The sequence below is a fragment of the Verticillium nonalfalfae genome, assembly GCF_003724135.2.
Source record: "Verticillium nonalfalfae strain VnAa140/NRRL 66861 chromosome Unknown scaffold_38, whole genome shotgun sequence".
Lineage (NCBI taxonomy): Eukaryota > Fungi > Ascomycota > Sordariomycetes > Glomerellales > Plectosphaerellaceae > Verticillium > Verticillium nonalfalfae.
Genome location: NW_021167263.1, coordinates 146,155 through 166,946, shown reverse-complemented (window position 1 = coordinate 166,946; position 20,792 = coordinate 146,155). Strand labels below are relative to the sequence as shown.

Below are 20,792 nucleotides of genomic sequence, written 5' to 3'. Positions count from 1 at the left end.
CCAAGGCACCTTGCCTATCATCCTCGCCCATGAACCCAATACAGTATCATGCACACCGCTCAGACGCCAAGGAGGCCTTCGTGGCGTCCCCCTTCAATACCCGGATTCATTCTTCACTTCTTGGCCTTGCCCTTCGCCGCAGGGGCCTTTGCGCGGCCTTTCTTGGGCTTGGCATCGCTCTCATTTCCGTCCTCCGCTTTCTTTGTTGCCTTTGCCTTGGCCCCCTTTACGGGCTTCTTCTTGGCTGCTTTGACGTACTTGTCCGTCTTCAGGTCGAGCTTGTCCTCATCAACAGCCTCCTCCGGCTCAGCTTCGCCCTCATCTTCCTCCTCGATAGCTTCTTCGAGGTCAGGAGCGTCCTTGGCCTTCTTCATCGGTGCTTGAACATTGCCCGATTTCATGAAAGGAACAGGGTGGGACATTTGATTGTACCTATATGAAGCATGTCAGTGTGATGAGTCTGGGTCATGAAGAGATGTGATACATACGTCCTTGTGAAGTGTGCCTTTGTCTGCGTTTCGAGTTTGATGCGAGACTCATCCTGCGGTCCCACACCTAACTCCTTCATCGCATCAAAGTCATCGCGAGTCAAGTAGTAGCTGTCCATAAGATCGATAATGTCCGACACACTCTCCTTGCCCTCAATATCAAGGCGGCGGATTATCCGTTCCCACAGGACAGGAAGGTATTGCTGGCGAATCTCATTCGCGTCACCAGAGGACCTCAGTCGCATATGAGCATGAATCTCACGGATGAATCGGTTGAGCTTGCCTGTCTTGCTGTTGTTGCCAAGCCACGAGGTAAAGTTGGATCCCATGAGTTGGCCGGCGATGAAACTGGCAGGGCGTACGGTACTGAAGATGGCATGCGTTGGCATGAGACTCCACTGTTGCTGCGGTCCGTGGATCATGCGATCGACGAGATCACCGTCACTGATACTCTCTGCCGCTTGATCAAAAAGTTCGAGCGCCTTGAGGTTCTCCTCCCTTTTGTTGTAGCCTCTGTTGTTCAACGCCATTGGCTTACATCGAAGATAGTTTTCCTGGATCATCAGGTAGCTGAACTCATGATCGTTGAAGTAGAGCTCAATCTTGTCATTGAGCGTGGCATTGCTAGAAGGCGCGAAGAGGCCGCCTCCGAGCATCTTCTGGCAAATGTCCCAGGGCTTCAGAACGACATGCTTCTCCCAAGCCTTGGTCATGGCCTTGCCTTGGTCGAAATCCATGGCTGACTGGTCGAGTTTTGCTGTCGAAATCATGTTGATGATTTGACGAATATCCTTGTTGCTGCCTTCGATCAACGCATCGACCACTGGAGGGGGAAGCTTTAGTCCCTCCCTGTGGCAGATGGTCATGATACGAGATCGAACCTGATCGACTGTCGGTCGTCGGAACTGGATGTCCATGGCAACATGATCGAAGGGCTTCATCTTGGGCAAACGACGCTCGTTGCAGATGAGAATCAGAGGCACTTCTGTCTTTTTGCAGTACTTGGCCAGAGCTCCGACACCGCCGCGATCACCGGCCGACATGCCGTCAACCTCGTCCATAATCAGGACTATGTTCTTCTTGCCGGCATCTAGCTTCTTTCCGTCGCCAGAGAAGAAGCCGAGTAGCGAGGTGTTGTTCATGACTTCGCTGACACCTTCCTCCACCAGCCTCTTGCTTCTGGTGTCGCTTGCGTTGCTCTCAATGACGTCGAACCCTTCCAGCTTGGCTGCGAGGTGTGCTGCTGTGGTCTTGCCGATACCCGGGGGGCCGGATATGATGATGGCTCGCTCCGCACCCATGCCGTCGGCCCCCCGTTTTTGGAAGTCCCATTTGCGGCTCTTTTGCCAATTTTTGAGCCAATTCTGGATCTTCTCAACCTGTGCCTTGTTGCCACAGATATGGCTGAGCTGCGTGGGTGCATATTTTGACGTCCAGAGCTGGGCCACAGGGGCTGCTGGCTTGACAGGTGCGGCCGAACCACGGGCTGCGGCAGCCTTTTGAGCGGCCTTTTCAGCCTCGAGCTTTCGGGCCTTCTCTTCACGTTCCATCTCTCGAGCGTCGATTTTGATTTTCTCCTCGGCCTGCTTCTTCTTCTCCCGTGCCTTCTCTGCTCCTTTGCCGCCGCCTCCATATGCAGGAAGGCGTTTGATGAGCTCGAAAAGACCGTTTTCATCGATTGTCTTGATGCCGAGATCTTGTATCTTCTTGAGTTTGCTAGGGCCGGCATCTTCTCCAAGCACGACGTAACTCGTCTTGCTGCTCGGTGAACCCGTGACCTTTCCGCCATACCTCTTGACAAGAGCCTGTGCCTCTTCGCGACCGATGGTTTGAAGAACACCAGTGAAGACGAAGGCGAGGCCAGTAAGACATTCATCCTCGCCCTCTGGTAACTCGGCGCTTCCAGGGTTCAAGGGCGGTGCAGCGCCGTTGCCTCCAGTCTTGCTTGCCGTCCTCCAGTCGAACTTGGCATCGGGGTCTCTCGCAGGGGGCGTTGGCGCCCTGACTGTGGGGATGTCATCAAGGATGGCCTGGTAAGAGGCATCTTCGGCCTCAGCAGGCTTTTTCGCCTTGGGAGCGCGCGGTTTGGCGGGCGCTTGCTTCTTGCGGGGCTTCTCCTCCTCGGGCTCAGACTCGGTCTCGGGCGATTTCCTCTTCTTACTCGCCGCAGGCTTGCTCTTGGGTGCCGTCGTTTCGGAAGTGATGTTCCGGGCAGCTGCTCGCTTCGGCTTCGGCAGAATGTCCTCGTCGCTTTCATCCTCGGCATAGTCGTCGTTCTTGCGCTTGCCTCGTCCTTTGGTATCGGCTGCAAAAATATCATCGTCGTCTTCGTCTGCGCCATCATCTCGGTAGGCATCGCCGTCATCGTCATCATCGTGGGCCTGATATGCCGTCACGCTCCGCTTCTTCGTGGCTGCTCGACTCTTGGCCGGTGATGGCACGGCTGCCGGCTTGGGCGCGGGTTTTGACGCGGCTTGTTTGTTCCTGGGACTTGTCCGAATCTCGACTTCGGCCTTCACCTTCTTCACAGGTGAAACAGGTGCCTTGTTCGCTTTGCTGTTGGAAGATGCGAAATAGTCGCTCGCAGAAATCATCACATCGTTGGTTTCCTCCTTCGCTTTCTTTTTCGGGGTAGCTTTCTTGGGCTTGTCTCTAAAGACTGCGTCAGCAACGGCGAACACGCGGCAGATTGAAGAACACCATACTCAATCACAGCAACATCATCTTCGTCACTGTCCTCGACGACCTTGCGGCCCCGGCGGCCCTTGGCTGGTGGTTCGGCTTTTTTGGGTGCGGGCTGTGGCTTCGGAGGGGGTGCACCCCCCTTGGGCCCGAAGAAGGACCTGATGTCAGGCATGTCGACTTGAACAGAAGGAGCGGACGATTGAAAAACAATTCCGAAACAATGGAAACAAATCTCGAAGGCCTGTCCTGCTTATAACAGCCGCCGAGCTTGCTGCCTAAAATCGATGCGATGAGAGTGACTGGGTGGTGGGTAGGTTGCCTGGAGGGATGCGCTTCGACGTGAACCCTGAAGCTTTGGAAATCGTGACGCGAAGAGCACGCGCTTGCTGAGCGACCGGGGTAGGTGCGTTAAAGTGTGGCTTGGGCAGTGGGTCCTGTCGTCAATTTGTGGTCGCCCGGACTTTCAGGCACCGAATCCGCCCGCATCAGCCACATGCCCATCCCGGTACAGCTTCAAAAAATCACAACGTCCATCTAGCCCATGATCGACACGGGACATCCAGAGTGCCGCCCACAACCGCAACGATGCGATCCTCGACGCTGCTCGACGCCTTCCGTGGCCTCCAAGTCTCGGCCACCTCCGCAGCGAGGACGCTTGCCACCCCAGTCCGACCTCAATTGGCGCGATCGGCCGTCGCCGCTGCGCTGCGCGATGTCCGCCCTTTCTCGTCAACACCAGCCCGCGAGGGCAACTGGCTCGAACCCTCGATCGACCGAACGAAGAAGATGATGAAGGGCAGGCCGCGCGTCGCGACGGGAGGCTCTGTAAAGGGCACGACGGTCATGTGGGGTGACTATGGGCTGCGCATGAAGGATCACCACCGCCGCATCAGCGCCAAGCAGCTCAAGAACGCCGAAGACACCATCAAAACGAGACTCCGTGGAACAAAGTACCGACTGTACAAGAGGGTGGCATGCAATGTGGGCGTTTACGTCTCCGGTAACGAGGTAAGCGGGCTCAGAGAGGTTGTCGAAGAGGGCCCAGCATGCTTACAAGACCACAGATTCGTATGGGTAAGGGTAAGGGTGGCTTCGACCATTGGGCCGCGCGTGTTGCTGTCAACCAAGTTGTGTTCGAGGTCAAGGGACTCGTTCACGAGGCTGTCGTCAAGGATGCTTTCCGCCTGGCCGGCAACAAGCTCCCTGGTATGTGCGGACCGACGCTGAACGTGTGATTATGTGCTAATGAAGACGCCAGGCCAATGGGAGTTCGTGCAGAAGGGAGAACCCCCCGTCGTCGGCATCACCAAGCTGGACGGTGTGACTCTGGAGGAGCTGAAGCGACCGAGGAAAAAGATCGAACCTGAGCAGCTGTTGCAACAGGCACAGGCTGCTCAAACGCCTAGCGAGACTGCGGCTGCGGCCCCCTCGGCGCCGGCGTCGTAGAGATCAAGCTGTATGGGACAATCGCGACTGTATTATAGCGTACCATGCCAGGCATAGTACCAGGCATGCCAGATAAAGTGGGATGGGAGCAGATGTCTGTATGATATGAACGGGCCTGGAAGCTTGCTTCGCCGTATGAGCTCTCAAGTCCTAAAAATGTATTCTGAATACTTGTTGTGGCTTATCGAGAGAAGTATGACCGACGAAATGGCTACCAACGTTCCTTCTCGGCCCTGTACCTCAAGGGGACAACAGCGAGAGCTCCTCACACCGTATGGCAGCACGAGCCACTTTTCAGCCACAGGCTACATGAACCCCTGTTCACACCTGCATCGCACTTAACGCGTACTGTCGCGTCACCCAGGCTACATCCATCTTCAACCCCATCTGTAGGCAAAAACCCAGGCAACCGCTGTGACCCGATCAACCACAAGCACACAGCTCTGCCCGCGTCTCGCCACATACCAACGCCATGGCGCTCATTGTCGACAAGCACAGGCCAAAGTCTTTGGACGCCCTCACCTACCACCCAGAGCTGTCCGACAGGTTAAGCTCCCTCGTACGCAAAAATCCACCCCGTCACGATCCCCCCCCCCCAAACTGACCGTCCCTCGCCATCCAGGCTCGAAGCGGCGACTTCCCCCACCTCCTCGTCTACGGCCCCTCGGGTGCGGGCAAGAAGACGCGCATCGTAGCGACGCTGAAGGAGCTCTACGGGTCCGGCGTCGAGAAGATCAAGATCGACGCCCGCGTCTTCCAGACGTCGAGCAACCGCAAGCTCGAGTTCAACATTGTCGCGTCCAACTACCACCTCGAGATCACGCCCTCGGACGTCGGCAACTATGACCGCGTCGTGGTGCAGGACCTGCTGAAGGAGGTGGCGCAGACGCAGCAGGTCGACCAGGCGGCGCGGCAGCGCTTCAAGGTCGTCGTCATCAACGAGGCCGACCACCTGACGCGCGACGCGCAGGCGGCGCTCCGTCGCACGATGGAGAAGTACTCGCCCAACCTGCGCCTCATCCTCCTCGCCAACTCGACGGCCAATATCATCGCGCCCATCCGCTCGCGAACACTGCTCGTGCGCGTGGCGGCGCCGACGCACGCGGAGATCTGCGACGTGCTGGGCCAGAGCGCCGAGAGGGAGGGCTGGCCTGTGGCCAAGGGGCTGCACATGAGGATAGCGCAGGAGAGCGGGAGGAATCTGCGGCGGGCGCTGCTCATGTACGAGGCTGTGCATGCGCAAAAGTAGGTCCCCCCCCCTCTCTTTATGAACCGGCTCTGCTTGAGGCAGCTTGCTAACGGCATGGCAGTGAGAAAGTGACAGACTCGACGCGGATCCCACCACCCGACTGGGAGGCCCTCATTGGGCAAATCGCAAAGGAGATCATGGAGGAGCACACGCCGGCGCGCATTCTGCAGGTGCGCGCCAAGCTGTACGACCTGCTGACGCACTGCATCCCGGCGACGACGATTCTCAAGACGCTCACATTCAAGCTGGTGGCGATGATCGACGACGCGCTCAAGCCCGAGGTCATCAAGTGGTCGGCGTACTACGAGCACAGGATCCGGATGGGCACCAAGGTCATCTTCCACCTCGAGGCATTTGTGGCCAAGTTTATGAGGATCATCGAGATATACCTGATGAGCATGGATCTGTAATTTATTGTGTGCCGGGGTTGAGAAAAGAAGGGGGAGGGGGGCAGGGCGTCTCTGGCGTTTTCGGGATCACATAGGGTTGAAGGGATTATTTCGGGCGCCTTGTCCTCCTACCGAGGAAGGAAATTGACAAACATGTTTCAATGGCCCAATCCGAAGTGCGCCAGGTACAGGACAGCTGTGAGCCAGCATTGGAAATCTGAACTTGGTGCATGGCGAACCCTGTGTTCGGAGCCGTCGGAACCCAAAAGTTGAACCCGTGATACAGAAGTCAGGAGGCCAGACAGGCGATTGGGATGAGCGCAATCGATAAGCACGCAACTTGTAGTTCCATTCGTCCAGGCAGACCGATGCCGACAGACAGCTCTGCGGATGGAGGGACCTCGAAAAGTGGCAGACTCGGCCGGGTAGACACGGTGTGAGTTGCACATTGATTCCAAATGGGGGGGTGCAAAGTCATGCTTTTTGAGGTGTCAAACCAACTTGGAGCTCGCACCTATTGATCAAACTCACACTGCCGAGTTATGAGGACCACTGCTCCCAGGCATTGTGGGACGCTGGAAAAGTTCGCCGGCGGCGATGTGGTAATTCAGACTGTGGTCAGTATTGGCGGTTAGAGGACGGCGCATTGTACCCGAGGTGTCAGACTCAAGAGATGCCACTTTCGGTGAGACTCATTCCGGCCGGTCATCCTAGGGCGAGAGGTCCGAACAGCCTCATCTTTTCCCTTTCGCAAGGTGCAGCACATGGGTTATCTGCTTGGCTGCATGAGCTGTCGGGCGCTCTGTATTGCTGGCACGGAAATAAACGAAGGATGGGTGCGGGTAGGGAACAATGGCACGCGGCTGATGCCCGGCGTCGACCACGGAAGCGAACCCACGGAAGGCCGAGGAAGTTAGGTCATGGCGATGTCATGATGCGCGGTCGAGGCCCGAGGTAAGAGGAGAGTGAGCATGGATAAGCCATCTCGATTCGGGACTGATGGCGTAGCAGCTAAGGGATTTAGGGTGCAGTAGATGAAATTGTGAACACAATGCGAGCCGTCTGGTTCGCTGAGAGGCCCCCTACGCCTCGGAGGGGAGGGTCACATATTGTCCATGCCTAGGAATTGTACATCGCAAAACAGTGAGGGACAACTGATGATAGATGCCCATGAGGATGCGGGGAAGGGGGTGTTCGCGCCAGTGCGTCCATGGACACCCGCTCTTGCACCTCCATCAACCCCCCACCACGGCAACACGTAGAGCCAGTGGAACGGAGGGGCATTCTGTCTTGGCCATCCAGATGCACACGGCGGCGAGATGTGCCATGTTGCAGTTCTGACCTCATAGCATGCTGGCGAGACTGGGCGTGAGGTTCCCTTAACAGCCGCCCTCACTTGTGAGCTGCTGGATGAGGTCGATAATCTGGACCTCTTCAGCCTGTCCAGGCATTGAGAATGGTGGACTTTGGGCGTCTGACGTATGTGATGAGGTCAGCCAGGAGGGGTTCAAGTACCCCGCCATTGGCATTGGAGGGGGGCACCGTACCTGAGGCGCTCGAGGGCCATGACATCGGTCGGTACTTGGCGACCCTTGAGCCTCTTTTCCTTTCAAGGGGCCTCTCTCTACAACCCAAACCCACGGAGCCCTGGAGGCCCAGGTGTGACACAGGAGCCAAGATGTCGGTATTTGATAAAAGGAAAAATGCGGCAGACAGGCCAAGCAAGCATGCCCTCTTCTCTCTTTAGTGCAGAGGAAGGGCGAAGGGACGATCCGGGCAGCACGACCATGCACGTTACGAAAGAGGTTTGCGCCGATCAGAGGCGTGGGGAGACACTAAGGCCAAGCCTCATCAGAAGACCATCCCCCCCCCCCCCAAAAAAGCCAAAAGCCAAAGGTCTTGACCTTCGTCACCGGCCGGCCGGGAAGGGCTAAGATGGGCGGAAAGTCAGAGGGTGAGGCGAGTGAGGTGCGCTCCAGGGATGCAACTGCTGGTGAGCATGTGCCGTAGTACTTCGTCGCGCGCGGACTGCATCCGAAGACGCAAAGGCAACCCGTCGCATCCGTGTGTTGTCCAGACAGGTGCCTGTTGTCCAGACAGGTGCCCTTCTCTCTTCGTGTCAGCATCAGGCCGCCGCCTGGCGGCAATACCATGATGTAGAAGAACGGCAAAATCGGCAAGTGGACAGCGGACTCTGGAGACGGGAAAATGCAAAACGAGGAGGCGAAGCAGTGAGCTCTTTCTTCGAGCTCCTCTTTTTTGGCGCCAAATGGCCCGGTCGTCCGGGGGAAGGGAAAAGGCTCCCCACGGCCACGACCCCGACCCCGGCCTAACGGTAAAACACCAAGACAGCTTAACGCAGGGCCCCCAGTGATCACCTACTACCCTCTCCGCTTCGTGGCACACAGCAAAGCAGAGGAGCCCCCTCCCTCCCCCGTCCCGTCCCAACACACTCCCGATCCGTGGCCCGCCCGTCCCTTACTCCATCGTCGCCTCCTACGCAATGTCCCGCCAGCCATTGGAACCCTTTCAAGGAGGGGGGGGGAAAGAACCTGACCCATAAAGGGCCCTTCCCCGCAAACGTCGTTCACGTCGCGACATTTACCTTTCTCTTTTGCACTCTCTTCTTCCTCCTCTCACCTCGACATTGTCCCTCTCTTCCAAGCGCTCCGCTTCAGTCTCTTGTTTCGTTGCGCCATACCAATCTACCGCGTCCACCCCCCATTGACCCCTGCCGAACCCTTGACCGGAACGTCACATCTACCTACTCACGACGACCTTGACGGCCAGGTTCGCTCGAGCGCACTGCTCCTTGCGTGCTGAGAACAGCGACAGACGGGACAAGACCCCCCTCGTCGACACGTTCGGATACCATCATCCTACCTATTTCCGCACGCGGCAAACCTGCAGACCTACAACACCACTCTCCATCGCAACAACAAGCCAGACCGTCGCCCAGCATGGCCGAAGGCGAGCAACAAAAGACACCAGTGGTGGCCGAGGCCCACAATGTCGACACCTTCCGTAAGCCCGAAAATGCCACCCCCCCTTGTCTCGTGGTGACTTGCCCCTCTCGAGCTGTCCCGCTTCTGGAGGCGGCGCGCGACAGGGCAGGCTACCGTGACGCGCCCCTCCTGAATTAGCCGCGAAATGGGAGGATGCCATGCTGACCAGCGGCGGTAAATGTGCGCATTAGACCCTCCTCAGAAGATGCTTGACAGTACGTCCCACTCCTTCTCCTTTTTTTTTTCCTTTGTGTGTGAGGTGCTGAGATGGAGACCTCATGCCTCCCCAAAGTCGCGTGCGCCGATACCGCTATCGTCTATCGTCCAGCTTTGTCCTGCTGCGACCTCAATGTGGTCCAGAAGGGCAAGGCTGGGGTGCGATGGTCGATGCTGTCATAGCGCGCGCTGCTTCTGTTTAACGTGTCGGAGCATCTTCGCTGACGATTTTGCCCCTCTTCGCAGAGCACCCCAGCAAACCCCACATTGCCAGTGAGTGAACCCCTTTCGACCCCGCGGTTGAACCCCTCATCATCCGATGCACCCCTTATCCATTTGAACCCTCTCGCGCGACACAGCCGTCACTAACGATGCCCAGATCTCGAGGAGTACCAGAAGCTGTACAAGGAGTCCATCACGGATCCCACAAAGTTCTGGGGCGAAAAGGCGCGCGAGCTCCTGTCCTGGTACACCGACTTCCAAACCGTTCGCAGCGGCTCCTTCGAGGGCGGCGACACAGCCTGGTTCGTCGAGGGCACCCTCAACGCCTGCTACAACCTCGTCGACCGTCATGCCTACAAGGACCCCAATCGCGTTGCCATCATCTACGAGGCCGACGAGCCCGATGGCGGCCGCAAGGTCACCTACCAGCAGCTTCTGCGCGACGTCTCGCAGGTCGCCTGGGTCCTGCGCGAGATGGGCGTCCGCAAGGGCGATACCGTCGCCATCTACCTGCCCATGATTCCCGAGGCCCTCGTCGCCATTCTCGCCTGCATCCGTCTCGGTGCCGTCCACTCGGTCGTCTTTGCCGGCTTCTCCGCCGACTCGCTGCGCGACCGTGTCATTGACGGCAAGTCGCGCGTCGTCATCACCTCGGACGAGGGCAAGCGCGGCGGCAAGCTCATCGGCACCAAGAAGATTGTCGACGACGCCCTGAAGCAGTGCCCCGACGTCTCCCACGTCCTCGTCTACAAGCGCACCGGCGCCGACGTGCCCTTCACCGAGGGCCGCGACTGGTGGTGGCACGACGAGGTCGAGAAGTGGCCTACCTACTTCCCCCCCGTTCACGTGAACGCCGAGGACCCCCTGTTCCTCCTCTACACCTCCGGTTCCACCGGCAAGCCCAAGGGCGTCATGCACACGACGGCCGGCTATCTCCTCGGCGCCGCCTGCACGGGCAAGTACGTCTTTGACATTCACGACGGCGACCGCTACTTCTGCGGCGGCGACGTCGGCTGGATCACGGGCCACACCTACGTCGTCTACGCGCCGCTGCTGCTCGGCGTGACGACGGTCGTCTTCGAGGGCACACCCGCCTACCCCAACTTTTCGCGCTACTGGGACATCATCGCCAAGCACGAGGTGACGCAGTTCTACGTCGCGCCGACGGCGCTGCGCCTGCTCAAGCGCGCCGGCGACGAGCACGTCAAGGCCGACATGAAGCACCTGCGCGTGCTCGGCTCCGTCGGCGAGCCCATCGCCGCCGAGATCTGGAAGTGGTACTTTGAGACGGTCGGCAAGGAGGAGGCGCACGTCGTCGACACGTACTGGCAGACCGAGACGGGCTCCAACGTCATCACGCCGCTGGCGGGCGTCACGCCGACCAAGCCCGGCAGCGCCTCGCTGCCCTTCTTCGGCATCGAGCCCGCCATCATCGACCCCGTGTCCGGCGACGAGATCCACGGCAACGACGTCGAGGGCGTCCTCGCCTTCAAGCAGCCCTGGCCCAGCATGGCCCGCACCGTCTACGGCGCCCACAAGCGCTACATGGACACGTACCTCAACGTCTACAAGGGCTACTACTTCACCGGCGACGGCGCCGGCCGCGACCACGAGGGCTTCTACTGGATCCGCGGCCGCGTCGACGACGTCGTCAACGTCTCGGGCCACCGCCTCTCCACCGCCGAGATCGAGGCCGCCCTGCTCGAGCACCACTCCATCGCCGAGGCCGCCGTCGTCGGCGTCGCCGACGAGCTCACCGGCCAGGCCGTCAACGCCTTTGTCGCCCTCAAGGACGCCACCGGCGCCGGCGACGCCCTGCGCAAGGAGTTCATCATGCAGGTCCGCAAGAGCATCGGCCCCTTTGCCGCCCCCAAGGCCGTCTTCATCGTCCCCGACCTGCCCAAGACGCGCTCCGGCAAGATCATGCGCCGCATTCTGAGGAAGATTCTCGCCGGCGAGGAGGACCAGCTCGGCGATATCACAACGGTATGTTTTCGTTCCTGCCCCGTCACGTCTGTGTCGGAACGCCTGTGACTGATTTGTTTTTCCTTGTAGTTGTCGGACCCGTCCATCGTGGAAAAGATTATCAACCTCGTGCACGAGGCCAAGGGAAAGAAATGAATTTGAAGCATTTGTAGGCTTTGGGAAGGAAGGAAAGGAGGACACGGGCACAATGTTCCGCGGACGTATTTGATACCATGATGCCAGGACAGTTCGAACGTGATAGGGCTATGACGGAAATGGTCGCACTTGGAGTTGAGTGTTTGAAATTGAAACAGTTAATCATGCATTTTTCGCTCGTTTTGACGTTGTCGCCGGGTACTCCTGAGTATGCACTGAAGGAGAAAAGGATGCAAGCGGGAACACGTCGAAACGATATTTTTTCCGGAGCAAATCGAGAGTCTCTTGGGAAAGGAGGTGGGAATAGAGTTCGAGAAAGTGACAAACGACATTGGCAATGTAGTAGGAGACAAATCAAACTTGAACTATCGCGGTCGTCACAGAAAAAAAGAAGTAGTCCAGCTGGCAAAGCGTAAAGACTGCCGGCCTCAGCAATCGCCGACTCTCGGTAACATCGTGCCATCCATGCTCGAGGCACATCAACCCTGCACCTCTCGAGAGTCAAATCGCACGGCCAACGCCGTCACAGTGAGTCCTCGTCCAGGTGTTGTCGCCAACCGGGACCCTCTTCCAAAACGAACATGACGTGGACCGATCAAGAGGCCTCCAGAAGGCCGTTCAAGAGTTGGTAATCACTTTATCAATCATACCATTTCCAGGAGGAGCAGCTCGAGTCATACATTGCCAGATTCAAGAGTTCAAGTTGGCACCCGTGGCGGACAACCCAGGAGAGATCGGTCTTTCTTCTGCATGCTGAAAGACAACATCTCAACACAGCCACGCCGCGCGGCATGCCCATGTTCACTGCATGTCGCCAGCACACCGACGGAGTTTCTTGTCGGAGTTGACCACAAGCCCGACTACAACTACTTTCAAGCAGAATCGGTGGACTAAGAGAGGGGGCCGAAACAAGGGGAAACCCAGGCGGCCGCTGCGTCTCGAATAGCCTTCTTCTGAAGACTTGGCGTCTGATGTTTTTAAGTTGCGAAGATCACTGGATTACCGGTTGAACACCGTGGACATCCCCAGTATCCAGGCTATTGGTCAGCGGTGGGATCTCGTTCCTCAGGGTATCATACCGATAAGCAGCAATCTCGTCAGTGTACTGAGGCATTCCTTGCGCAGTCTCATTACAGTGCATGCACGTTTGAGGGATAGAGCAGAGTAGGGATGAAGAGTTAAGGACTCCGTTTTGTGCTGAACTTGTGAGGCGGCGCGTGGTTCGGATACCCGACTTGGCTTATGCAATCTCACACCGATTCTTGGCCAACTCCTCCAAAAAATGACACCAGAATGTGTGCCTGTCTGATCCATTAGATTCAAGATACTCGAGATGCCCTGGGCTTTCCCCGGGAACAACTTATGTCGATACACTTGACGGCTGAGCGCGGCCAGAGACAGCAACTGACAACTGCGGTCCTGATGGTCGTCGTTGATGTGTCAGCGCGAATCTGGCAGTAACTGGAACGCTCGGAAGCTTAGTTTTCAGGCGCCGTGCCACCGCCGCTAGAACGTGCAGGCTTCGAAAGGGAAAGGGTTGCAAAGTGGAATGTGCAAGTGGTGTTCGCTAAGTCCGGGAGGGTGTGTGGAGAAGCAGTGCGATGGCTGAGAGTCGTCGTCATCCTCTGCCCACCAGCAGCATTCGTGGCCGCCTGGTGTTGGGGCTTCGCCGCTGACCCTGAGAACACCACGTGGATGCAAGCCGTGATCGGAATGTTAACGTCAGAGATATTTGCCTGAATCGTGGTCAATCTCATATCAGCGCATCATCACCATATTCTTTAAGGGTCTTGCTGACGGACGCCAAGACGATGGCTGAGCGTAGTACAGGGCTGTGTGAGCCTTCGAGACGCTATATGCTTTGCATCGATCAGATGGGCGTGAGATCAACTAGCGATTTGTTTGGGTTGCTGCAGATCATGATCCATAGACCAGCGATAGTCATTAGTTCGGTCGTCTCCGGACTTAGGATAGACGAGGAGCAGCACTGATCAGAAGGGACGATCTGCAATTGGTGCCAGTGATGGAAGGTGTGCCACGAGGCCAGAAGGATTGTTTGCTGTATTGGGTGCCCATCTGATGGAACGCAGTGGAGTGGTCCGCAGGAGCGAGTCGTGCAGATTCGTGACTGAGCCTGCGCTTGCCTGCTTGTGGTCGCTCTGGAGACTCAGACATCGCGTCTACCAACGAGATCGTCTCGTTTGCTGAAATCAGAGTGGGCGCGCAGGCCGAGATCCCATCTGCCAGAGTGGGAACCTCGGGATACATCCATCCCTCCTACGGTTATCGTGTTGGCTCGTATCGAATATTGGCAAGGCCGGTCGGGGTCAACTCAATTTTCGCCCCTTGAAAAATGCACAACAATGTGGAAGCTGTCTTTTTGTGAACACGGTTGTTGCACATGGTAACATTCAAAGAGGATCGTCTGTGGTCGACGATCTGTTGGGTCTGAAACGCTCCACGAAGGGGGTTCATGGCCACAAGCACAGGTGTAGCTGGCTGAGCTGATCGAGTCTGCAAGTTGGTACCGACCTGCTGCGGTGGGGACACAGTGAGGGCTCTGCTGTGAATTGGACGCTCGTCACCAGACTTCGGGCAGGGTAGCACGGCATCCATCACGTTGATGGCTCGCCGCTAAGTATGCATCTGGCTGACAGACGGTAAGTGGTCTGTGAGGAGAGTGGCCCAGCCGAATGATATTTCGGGAGCGTCGGCGTCGACAGTCTTCTCTGCTTCAGCCCCGTCTCGGATGTTAGAGCCGCTTGGGCTTTGGAGACGCTGGTCCAGTGGACGCCCAGCCTTTCAGTGGGCGGTTCCACGTTCAGGATTATTGGAAGCCTGGGGTCGCCATGACTGCCGCGTGCCGGACGTATGGGCTCCTGATTGATAGTCAGGGTCGACCAGATGCCGCACAATGGATGAACAATTCGCGCTCTTGAGAATTCTCAACCTGCCAGGATCATCGTTGCCATGGTTTCTCCTGATCAGTACACCCGTCGCTCTGAGGGTCCGCGGCTGGCCGATGGGGATAACGAGACGAGACGGCCAGGGTGAGGAGACGTCGGCTCGGACTTGCCCAAGACTCCGCAATTGAACAATGCCGGCTGGTTAGTAGTGCTGGTAGACGCTGACGACGACAGCGTGAATAAGCTGCACCACGGCTACAAGCCAGGTAAGCCAAGGAGCAAGACAGCAAAGTGCAGTGGTGCTGACGAGTCAACGAGAGCGAGCCATCTTGGCTGTTCGGAGCTAAGGTGAAACTGATCCCCAACTGGTTGGCAGGGGCCTTGGAGGGGCCTTCCCACAGCCAGTGTCGTGCAGGGGGGTGTGGGCGACAGGCATGGGGAGGGGCCTCGGGGCGACAGGGGAGGCAAGCACAAGGAGCGCTAGCGCGGTACCTAAGTCTTGGGTGCTTGCGTACTCGTAGACCCAGTACCTCACGTTGCCCCCCCTGGCCTGCTTCGCCTCCATCTCCACGTCTACTACTGCTTCTGGGTGTCTCTTTCCCATCTGCCATCCCCATCTCATTGCCACCATTCGCCTGTGGCTTCCGTGCACCCAGCAAGCGTCGTCGTCGTCAGTCAGTCAACGAGAAACTTCCCAACTCTCTTCCAACCTTAACCCATCTTTCCCCACGCTACTACCGATTGCCAAATCCAGTCGCCCAGTTGCGACCCTTTGAACATATATCCCATATATCCAGACCCAACATCCATCCCTACATTCGCCCACTCAGACCCCTTGGAAAGTCTGTCGCAACAACCTTGGTCTCCGAACCGCCCGGGACTACCAGACGTCACCACTCGCTTCTCCTCACCTTCGACTTTGAACAAGCAAATCTAAACAACCCAACTCTGGAAGATCCTTACTACACACTACAACTGATGCAATAACCTTTACAAGAACCCCGTCCCGCGTCAGGGAACTCTTCGCCTCTCTCCCCCTCCCTCTCCCCCCCTCTCTGCCGCCGGCTACCACCAACATGGTTAGCATACGGGCCCTCCTCGCCAGTACACTCAGTGTCGCCTCATTAATCCAAGATGCCGTTGGTTCGTAGTCTCTGTCGCTCGTGGGCACTCGAGGCACATCAGACTACTAACACTACTCTTCTTTGAATAGCACACTCTGCACAGCGGAATCCTCTGACGGCTATCCATCTCATCGACGCCCCCTCCTTGAATACGCCAACAAAACGATGCCAGTACCACTCCTCATTCGACCTGACCTTTGGTCTCGAAAATACCCAACAGCAAATACGCCTCGCCCTCGAGCCAAACCACGACATCCTCCACGATGACATGCACGTCAACTACCTCGGTCCGGATGGCTCGCTACGGAAGTCACAGCGCATCAACCGCCATGATCACAAGGTCTTCCGCGGCGCCTCTTTCATTCGCCGCGATGGCCAATCTGAATGGACCAAGGTTGGATGGGCGCGGATAACGATGCATCGTGACGGCAAGGATCCTGTCTTTCAGGGCGCTTTTCGAATCGACGGTGACCACCATCACATTATGACTGGCAAAAACTATCGACGCCTGAAGCACCCCGAAGATCCACTACCCGACACCGACGCAGACCCAGATGAATATATGGTGGTGTGGAGAGACTCAGACGTCATGAGCTACTACTTTGATCCTCAGGACCTGAAGCGGGACACGGCGGGCCGTTCGAGTTGCGAATCTCAATCACTCACGTTCAATGCCAAATACGACCCCAACGCGTTTGAGGACGTTCGCCTGCGGGCCGTTTCCCCTGCTTCACTATTCGGGCGACAGATTGATTCCGGTCAGACGGGCAATAACGGCGCGGGCCAGAATCTTGTTGCCACCATCGGCTCGACTCAAGGCTGTCCGACCGTCCGCAAGATTGCCTTGGTTGGCATCGCCACGGATTGCACATATACCGCAGATTTCAACGACACACAGGCTGTTCGCCAGAATATTATCGACCTTGTCAACTCGGCTTCTGAAGTCTATGAGAGCAGCTTCAACATTTCACTCGGTATTCAAAATCTTACGATCAGCGACCGCGACTGCCCCGGTTCTGCCAGCGATCTCGCTCCTTGGAACGTTGGATGCAATAGCAATCTACGCATTAGCGATCGTCTCAACCTCTTCTCGGAGTGGCGTGGGCGGTCTAATGATGCCAATGCCTTCTGGACTCTGCTAAGCACCTGCAACACCAACTCGGCTGTCGGCCTGGCCTGGCTCGGTCAGGTGTGTGTCCCAGGTTCGCAGACAACAGCTGGTAGTGACGGTTCCAACGAGACTGTTGCTGCTGCCAATGTTGTTGTCCGAACAGATAGCGAGTGGCAAGTATTCGCCCACGAAGCCGGACACACTTTTGGTGCTGTCCACGACTGCGACGATCAACTTTGCGCCAGCAGTGAGAATCAGATGCAAAGATGCTGTCCTTTGAGCGCGAACACATGCAACGCGGCAGCCCGCTTCATCATGAACCCATCCACCGGAAACCAGATCCAAAACTTTTCCCCTTGCTCCATCGGCAACGTCTGCTCCGCCTTGTATCGCAATGCCGTTCGATCGGAATGCTTGGCCAACAATCGAGACGTCGAGACAATCACTGGAAGCCAATGTGGCAATGGCATTGTTGAGTCAGGGGAAGAGTGCGACTGTGGCGGCGCTGAGTCTTGTGGTAATAACCCGTGTTGCGACGCCGCGACCTGTCGCTTCACGACCAACTCGCAGTGTGATCCGGCGAACGAGGACTGTTGCACCGACCAGTGTCGTTTCGCCTCTCAAGGCAGCATCTGTCGTGAGAGTACGGGCCTTTGCGATCCGCAGGAAACGTGCCCCGGTGATTCCTCGGTCTGTCCTAGTGACATCCACAGGAGCGACGGTGACTCGTGTGGCGCTGATGGCGACAACCTGCAATGTGCTTCGGGCCAGTGCACGTCACGAGAGCAGCAATGTCAGGCTGCTGTCGGTTCCCGCGACACCAACAATCAGACGACATCGTGCGATAACGGCTGCATGCTCTCTTGTCGCTCACCCAATGTGTTCCAGACACAGGAGTGCCGACTTTTGAACCAAAATTATCTTGACGGTACTCCTTGCGAGAGTGGCGGAACATGCCGCAATGGCGTGTGCCGGGACGCATCGTTTACCAACGACGTTCTGGCTTGGTTCCAGAGGCACAAGAATATTTTAATTCCCGTAGGAGCTTCGGTGGGTGGTCTTCTCGTCCTAGCAATCCTCTGGTGCTGTATATCGTCAGCATGCAAGAAGCGGAGGCACAAGAAGAACGCCTCCAAACTACCTCCAACACCTCCTCCTATGAATACATGGAACAGCTACGGCGGGGCCTGGAATGCCTCCAACATCGCGCCAGTGCCCCCACCACAGCGGCAGCAACAGCAGTCGCCGCCGAGCCAGAGCTCAAACAACATGCCCCCCTATCCGGGTGAGGTACACACCGGCCATCAAGGCCAAGGATACGCTGACAGTTCGTACTCGGGCCAACAGCCATACCCCGGCCAGTGGCATCCGCAGAGGAGTCGGACGATGAGCATGAGATATGCGTAGAAAGGAGTTTTTACTCTACATGTTAGCATTTGCATCGGGCGGCGTTGACTGGCATCATTTCATTATATTTATTTTCTATTGCTCTTATTCTCGATATCGTCAAGGAGACGACGAATGGTCATAACAAATACACGGGAACAGTTTTGGGAGCGAGCCCACCAGGAGTAGGCATCAGCAAGATGCCCTACCGGATATCCATCATTTGGCAGCGGGCGGACATATACAGAAGATGTTGATAGAGTATACGGTGGATGAACAGACGGGCCCATTGGAGATAGGCAGTGCGGTACATAGGTTAGGGTCAGCTGGCTGGTCTCGTCTGGACACCGGCATGAATGTGACGACGTCTGAGCATATGATTTTGTGCCTCTGCATTTCTGGTGCTGTGATCCCGCTGCCGCTCCCCCAACCCTCGCTAAGTGAGACTGTCTCTGACACTTGAGTCCCCACAAAAGTAATTGATGGCCTGTTGTTCACCGCAAGTCACTCCCGAAGACTCGAATCATCAGCGTCGCTTGTGGCCATGCGGCCTGCCGGGACCAGAGCCGGAGCTCTTACGCTGAGTCGGCTCCTGCGGCGGAACATGATCCTCTTCGAAGCCGCACAGGACGCGGGTGAAGAAAAGGCGCGTGCCCGGGATGCTCTGTATCATGAAGTCAGTAAGACCACCTACCTGATCAACGCAGTGAAAGCTCAGCCAAACATGACCGAAAAAATGCCCTATAGCGTGGAGAAGGAGGGAGCTGGTTGTACAGGCCCAGACAGTCTCAGACAGAACCCTTGTGAGGGGAAGGAACGCTACAGTCGAGGAGCCGAGACGGGACCAGCACAGGGCAGAGAAGGGAGAAAGGGAAAGAAGAAAAAGGAAGAAAGAGGGTACGTACGTCCTCCCGACTTGAGGCATACCACATCAACATCTCCGGACTCTCCAGCACGTCCCTGGCCCATTCCCGCCTCCGGAACGCCTCGAATGTCTCCCCGCGCTGCCGCTCGCTTGCGCCGCCGCCGCAGCCAGTACCGCCGATGAACCCCGTGTTCTCGTCGTCGTCGCCTTCCGAGTCAGAGTGCCGACGACCCCCCGAACCGCCACGGCCGCCGCCCTGGCGGTGCTGAAAGTCGCCGCTGGGAAAGGGGTCTTTGCTGGACGCGCCAAAGGGGTCCTTGCCCCGGGCCTGACGGTCGCGCATCGTGGGCGTGAAGGACGGCGTCGGCGAGGGGCGGTGACGGGGCTGGGGGGATGATGTGTGGGCTGTTGATGCGTAGTAGGGAGGCGGGCGGGGGGTTGTGGAGGGGGTGGAGGTGCCGTAGGGTGTTGACGACATTGTTTTGTCTTTTTCCGGAGGATGACTGACTTTGCGTTTATGGTGGTGTTTCTGACCTGTGCCGTGCGCGCGTGCGTGATGTGACGGTATGGTGTTGGCTGATGGAGGCGCGGCGGTGTGTAGGATGCCTCTGGGGAAGGAGGGCGACCAAGAGCCTGAAGTGATATCGAACGGCGATGCGCCCCGAGAGGCGGCGATCTGTGACGAAGCTAATGGAATGAGGTGACAGCAACAGTCGTCAAGTTGAAAAGTGCACCTCGTGGACCGTACGAGGTTGTTTCAACCGTTGCGGAAGTTTGCCTTTGGATGCAGGAGCTCTCAGCTTCTGTAGACTGTTGACCGCCTCAAGCAGGAGGGCGATGTTGCAGCGAAAATGTACACAATCTAAATGCTTTGGAGGAGTCAATGGACGGCCTTTCTTCTTACGAAGGCAACTTGGTTGCTTCACTTTGGATAATCAATTTCGACAATGAGTTTGTAGACAAATCGTCGAGGACAAAGGTGTTGTGCAGCGGCACTCTCAATTGACAAGTGAGCACGATGATTGCGGGGTAACAGACCGGCTTTGTGATACGTCAATTCGTGCACAAACCGCCTCATGGCACCGACATGACCTGATAGTCACTTTTCGGAACCCCTGATGCAAACGACTGGAGTCCAACAACAACAGCATTCGCGCAGATTTGACACCATCATGTCACATGACATCAACGAAAAATGTTTATACAAATGTGATTGTTGCATCAGCAATCCTCCCGATGGTATACACGGCACGTCCAACACCCAATCCCCCTTCGCTACTGTACACAGCGCCTGCTCTCGAAACGAGCCAAAAACATCGAGCTGTTCCTCCGTTGCCGTCCCCTGAGCCCCTTCAGCGCCTAAAGAATGCACCCGCCGTATACTTGAATCCAGCGCATGCCTCGCTACAAAAGGAAAAAAAAGAGAACAAAAACAAAATGCAGCAGCATCTCTATCATGCGCCAGACTCTTGTCCTGCGCCGGCGGATATCGCACCATCGCTTTTTATCCCTTTCCAGAACCTCTTTTGAAAGTTTCCAGATCGTGCTATCCACCCCACAGAAGGGACGATAGCAGCAC

At 57.0% G+C, this 20,792-nt stretch overlaps 6 protein-coding genes across 6 annotated transcripts; 4 read left to right on the top strand and 2 right to left on the bottom strand.

Moving 5' to 3' along the window:
- Window positions 1-113: 113 nt before the first annotated feature.
- D7B24_005810 (uncharacterized protein) lies at window positions 114-3,345 on the bottom strand (the record flags this gene model as incomplete). Its single annotated transcript, XM_028639955.1, has 3 exons — window positions 114-432; window positions 489-3,140; window positions 3,194-3,345. The coding sequence occupies 3 exons, from the start codon at window positions 3,343-3,345 to the stop codon at window positions 114-116; spliced, it is 3,123 nt and encodes a 1,040-aa protein (XP_028495750.1).
- A 413-nt stretch (window positions 3,346-3,758) lies between these two features.
- Window positions 3,759-4,619, top strand: MRPL16 (mitochondrial ribosomal large subunit component; the record flags this gene model as incomplete). Its single annotated transcript, XM_028639954.1, has 3 exons — window positions 3,759-4,181; window positions 4,238-4,379; window positions 4,432-4,619. The coding sequence occupies 3 exons, from the start codon at window positions 3,759-3,761 to the stop codon at window positions 4,617-4,619; spliced, it is 753 nt and encodes a 250-aa protein (XP_028495749.1).
- Window positions 4,620-5,091: 472 nt separating this feature from the next.
- Window positions 5,092-6,278, top strand: RFC5_2 (Replication factor C (RF-C) subunit; the record flags this gene model as incomplete). Its single annotated transcript, XM_028639953.1, has 3 exons — window positions 5,092-5,178; window positions 5,242-5,864; window positions 5,930-6,278. The coding sequence occupies 3 exons, from the start codon at window positions 5,092-5,094 to the stop codon at window positions 6,276-6,278; spliced, it is 1,059 nt and encodes a 352-aa protein (XP_028495748.1).
- Window positions 6,279-9,217: 2,939 nt separating this feature from the next.
- Window positions 9,218-11,821, top strand: ACS1 (acetyl-CoA synthetase; the record flags this gene model as incomplete). The annotated part of the gene is made up of 6 exons (XM_028639952.1): window positions 9,218-9,281; window positions 9,454-9,477; window positions 9,536-9,637; window positions 9,725-9,751; window positions 9,858-11,686; window positions 11,756-11,821. 6 exons carry the CDS (start codon window positions 9,218-9,220, stop codon window positions 11,819-11,821), a joined length of 2,112 nt encoding a protein of 703 aa, XP_028495747.1.
- Window positions 11,822-15,803: 3,982 nt separating this feature from the next.
- D7B24_005806 (uncharacterized protein) lies at window positions 15,804-18,369 on the top strand (the record flags this gene model as incomplete). Its single annotated transcript, XM_028639951.1, has 2 exons — window positions 15,804-15,870; window positions 15,941-18,369. 2 exons carry the CDS (start codon window positions 15,804-15,806, stop codon window positions 18,367-18,369), a joined length of 2,496 nt encoding a protein of 831 aa, XP_028495746.1.
- A 505-nt stretch (window positions 18,370-18,874) lies between these two features.
- D7B24_005805 (uncharacterized protein) lies at window positions 18,875-19,691 on the bottom strand (the record flags this gene model as incomplete). The annotated part of the gene is made up of 2 exons (XM_028639950.1): window positions 18,875-19,012; window positions 19,254-19,691. 2 exons carry the CDS (start codon window positions 19,689-19,691, stop codon window positions 18,875-18,877), a joined length of 576 nt encoding a protein of 191 aa, XP_028495745.1.
- Window positions 19,692-20,792: the final 1,101 nt, after the last annotated feature.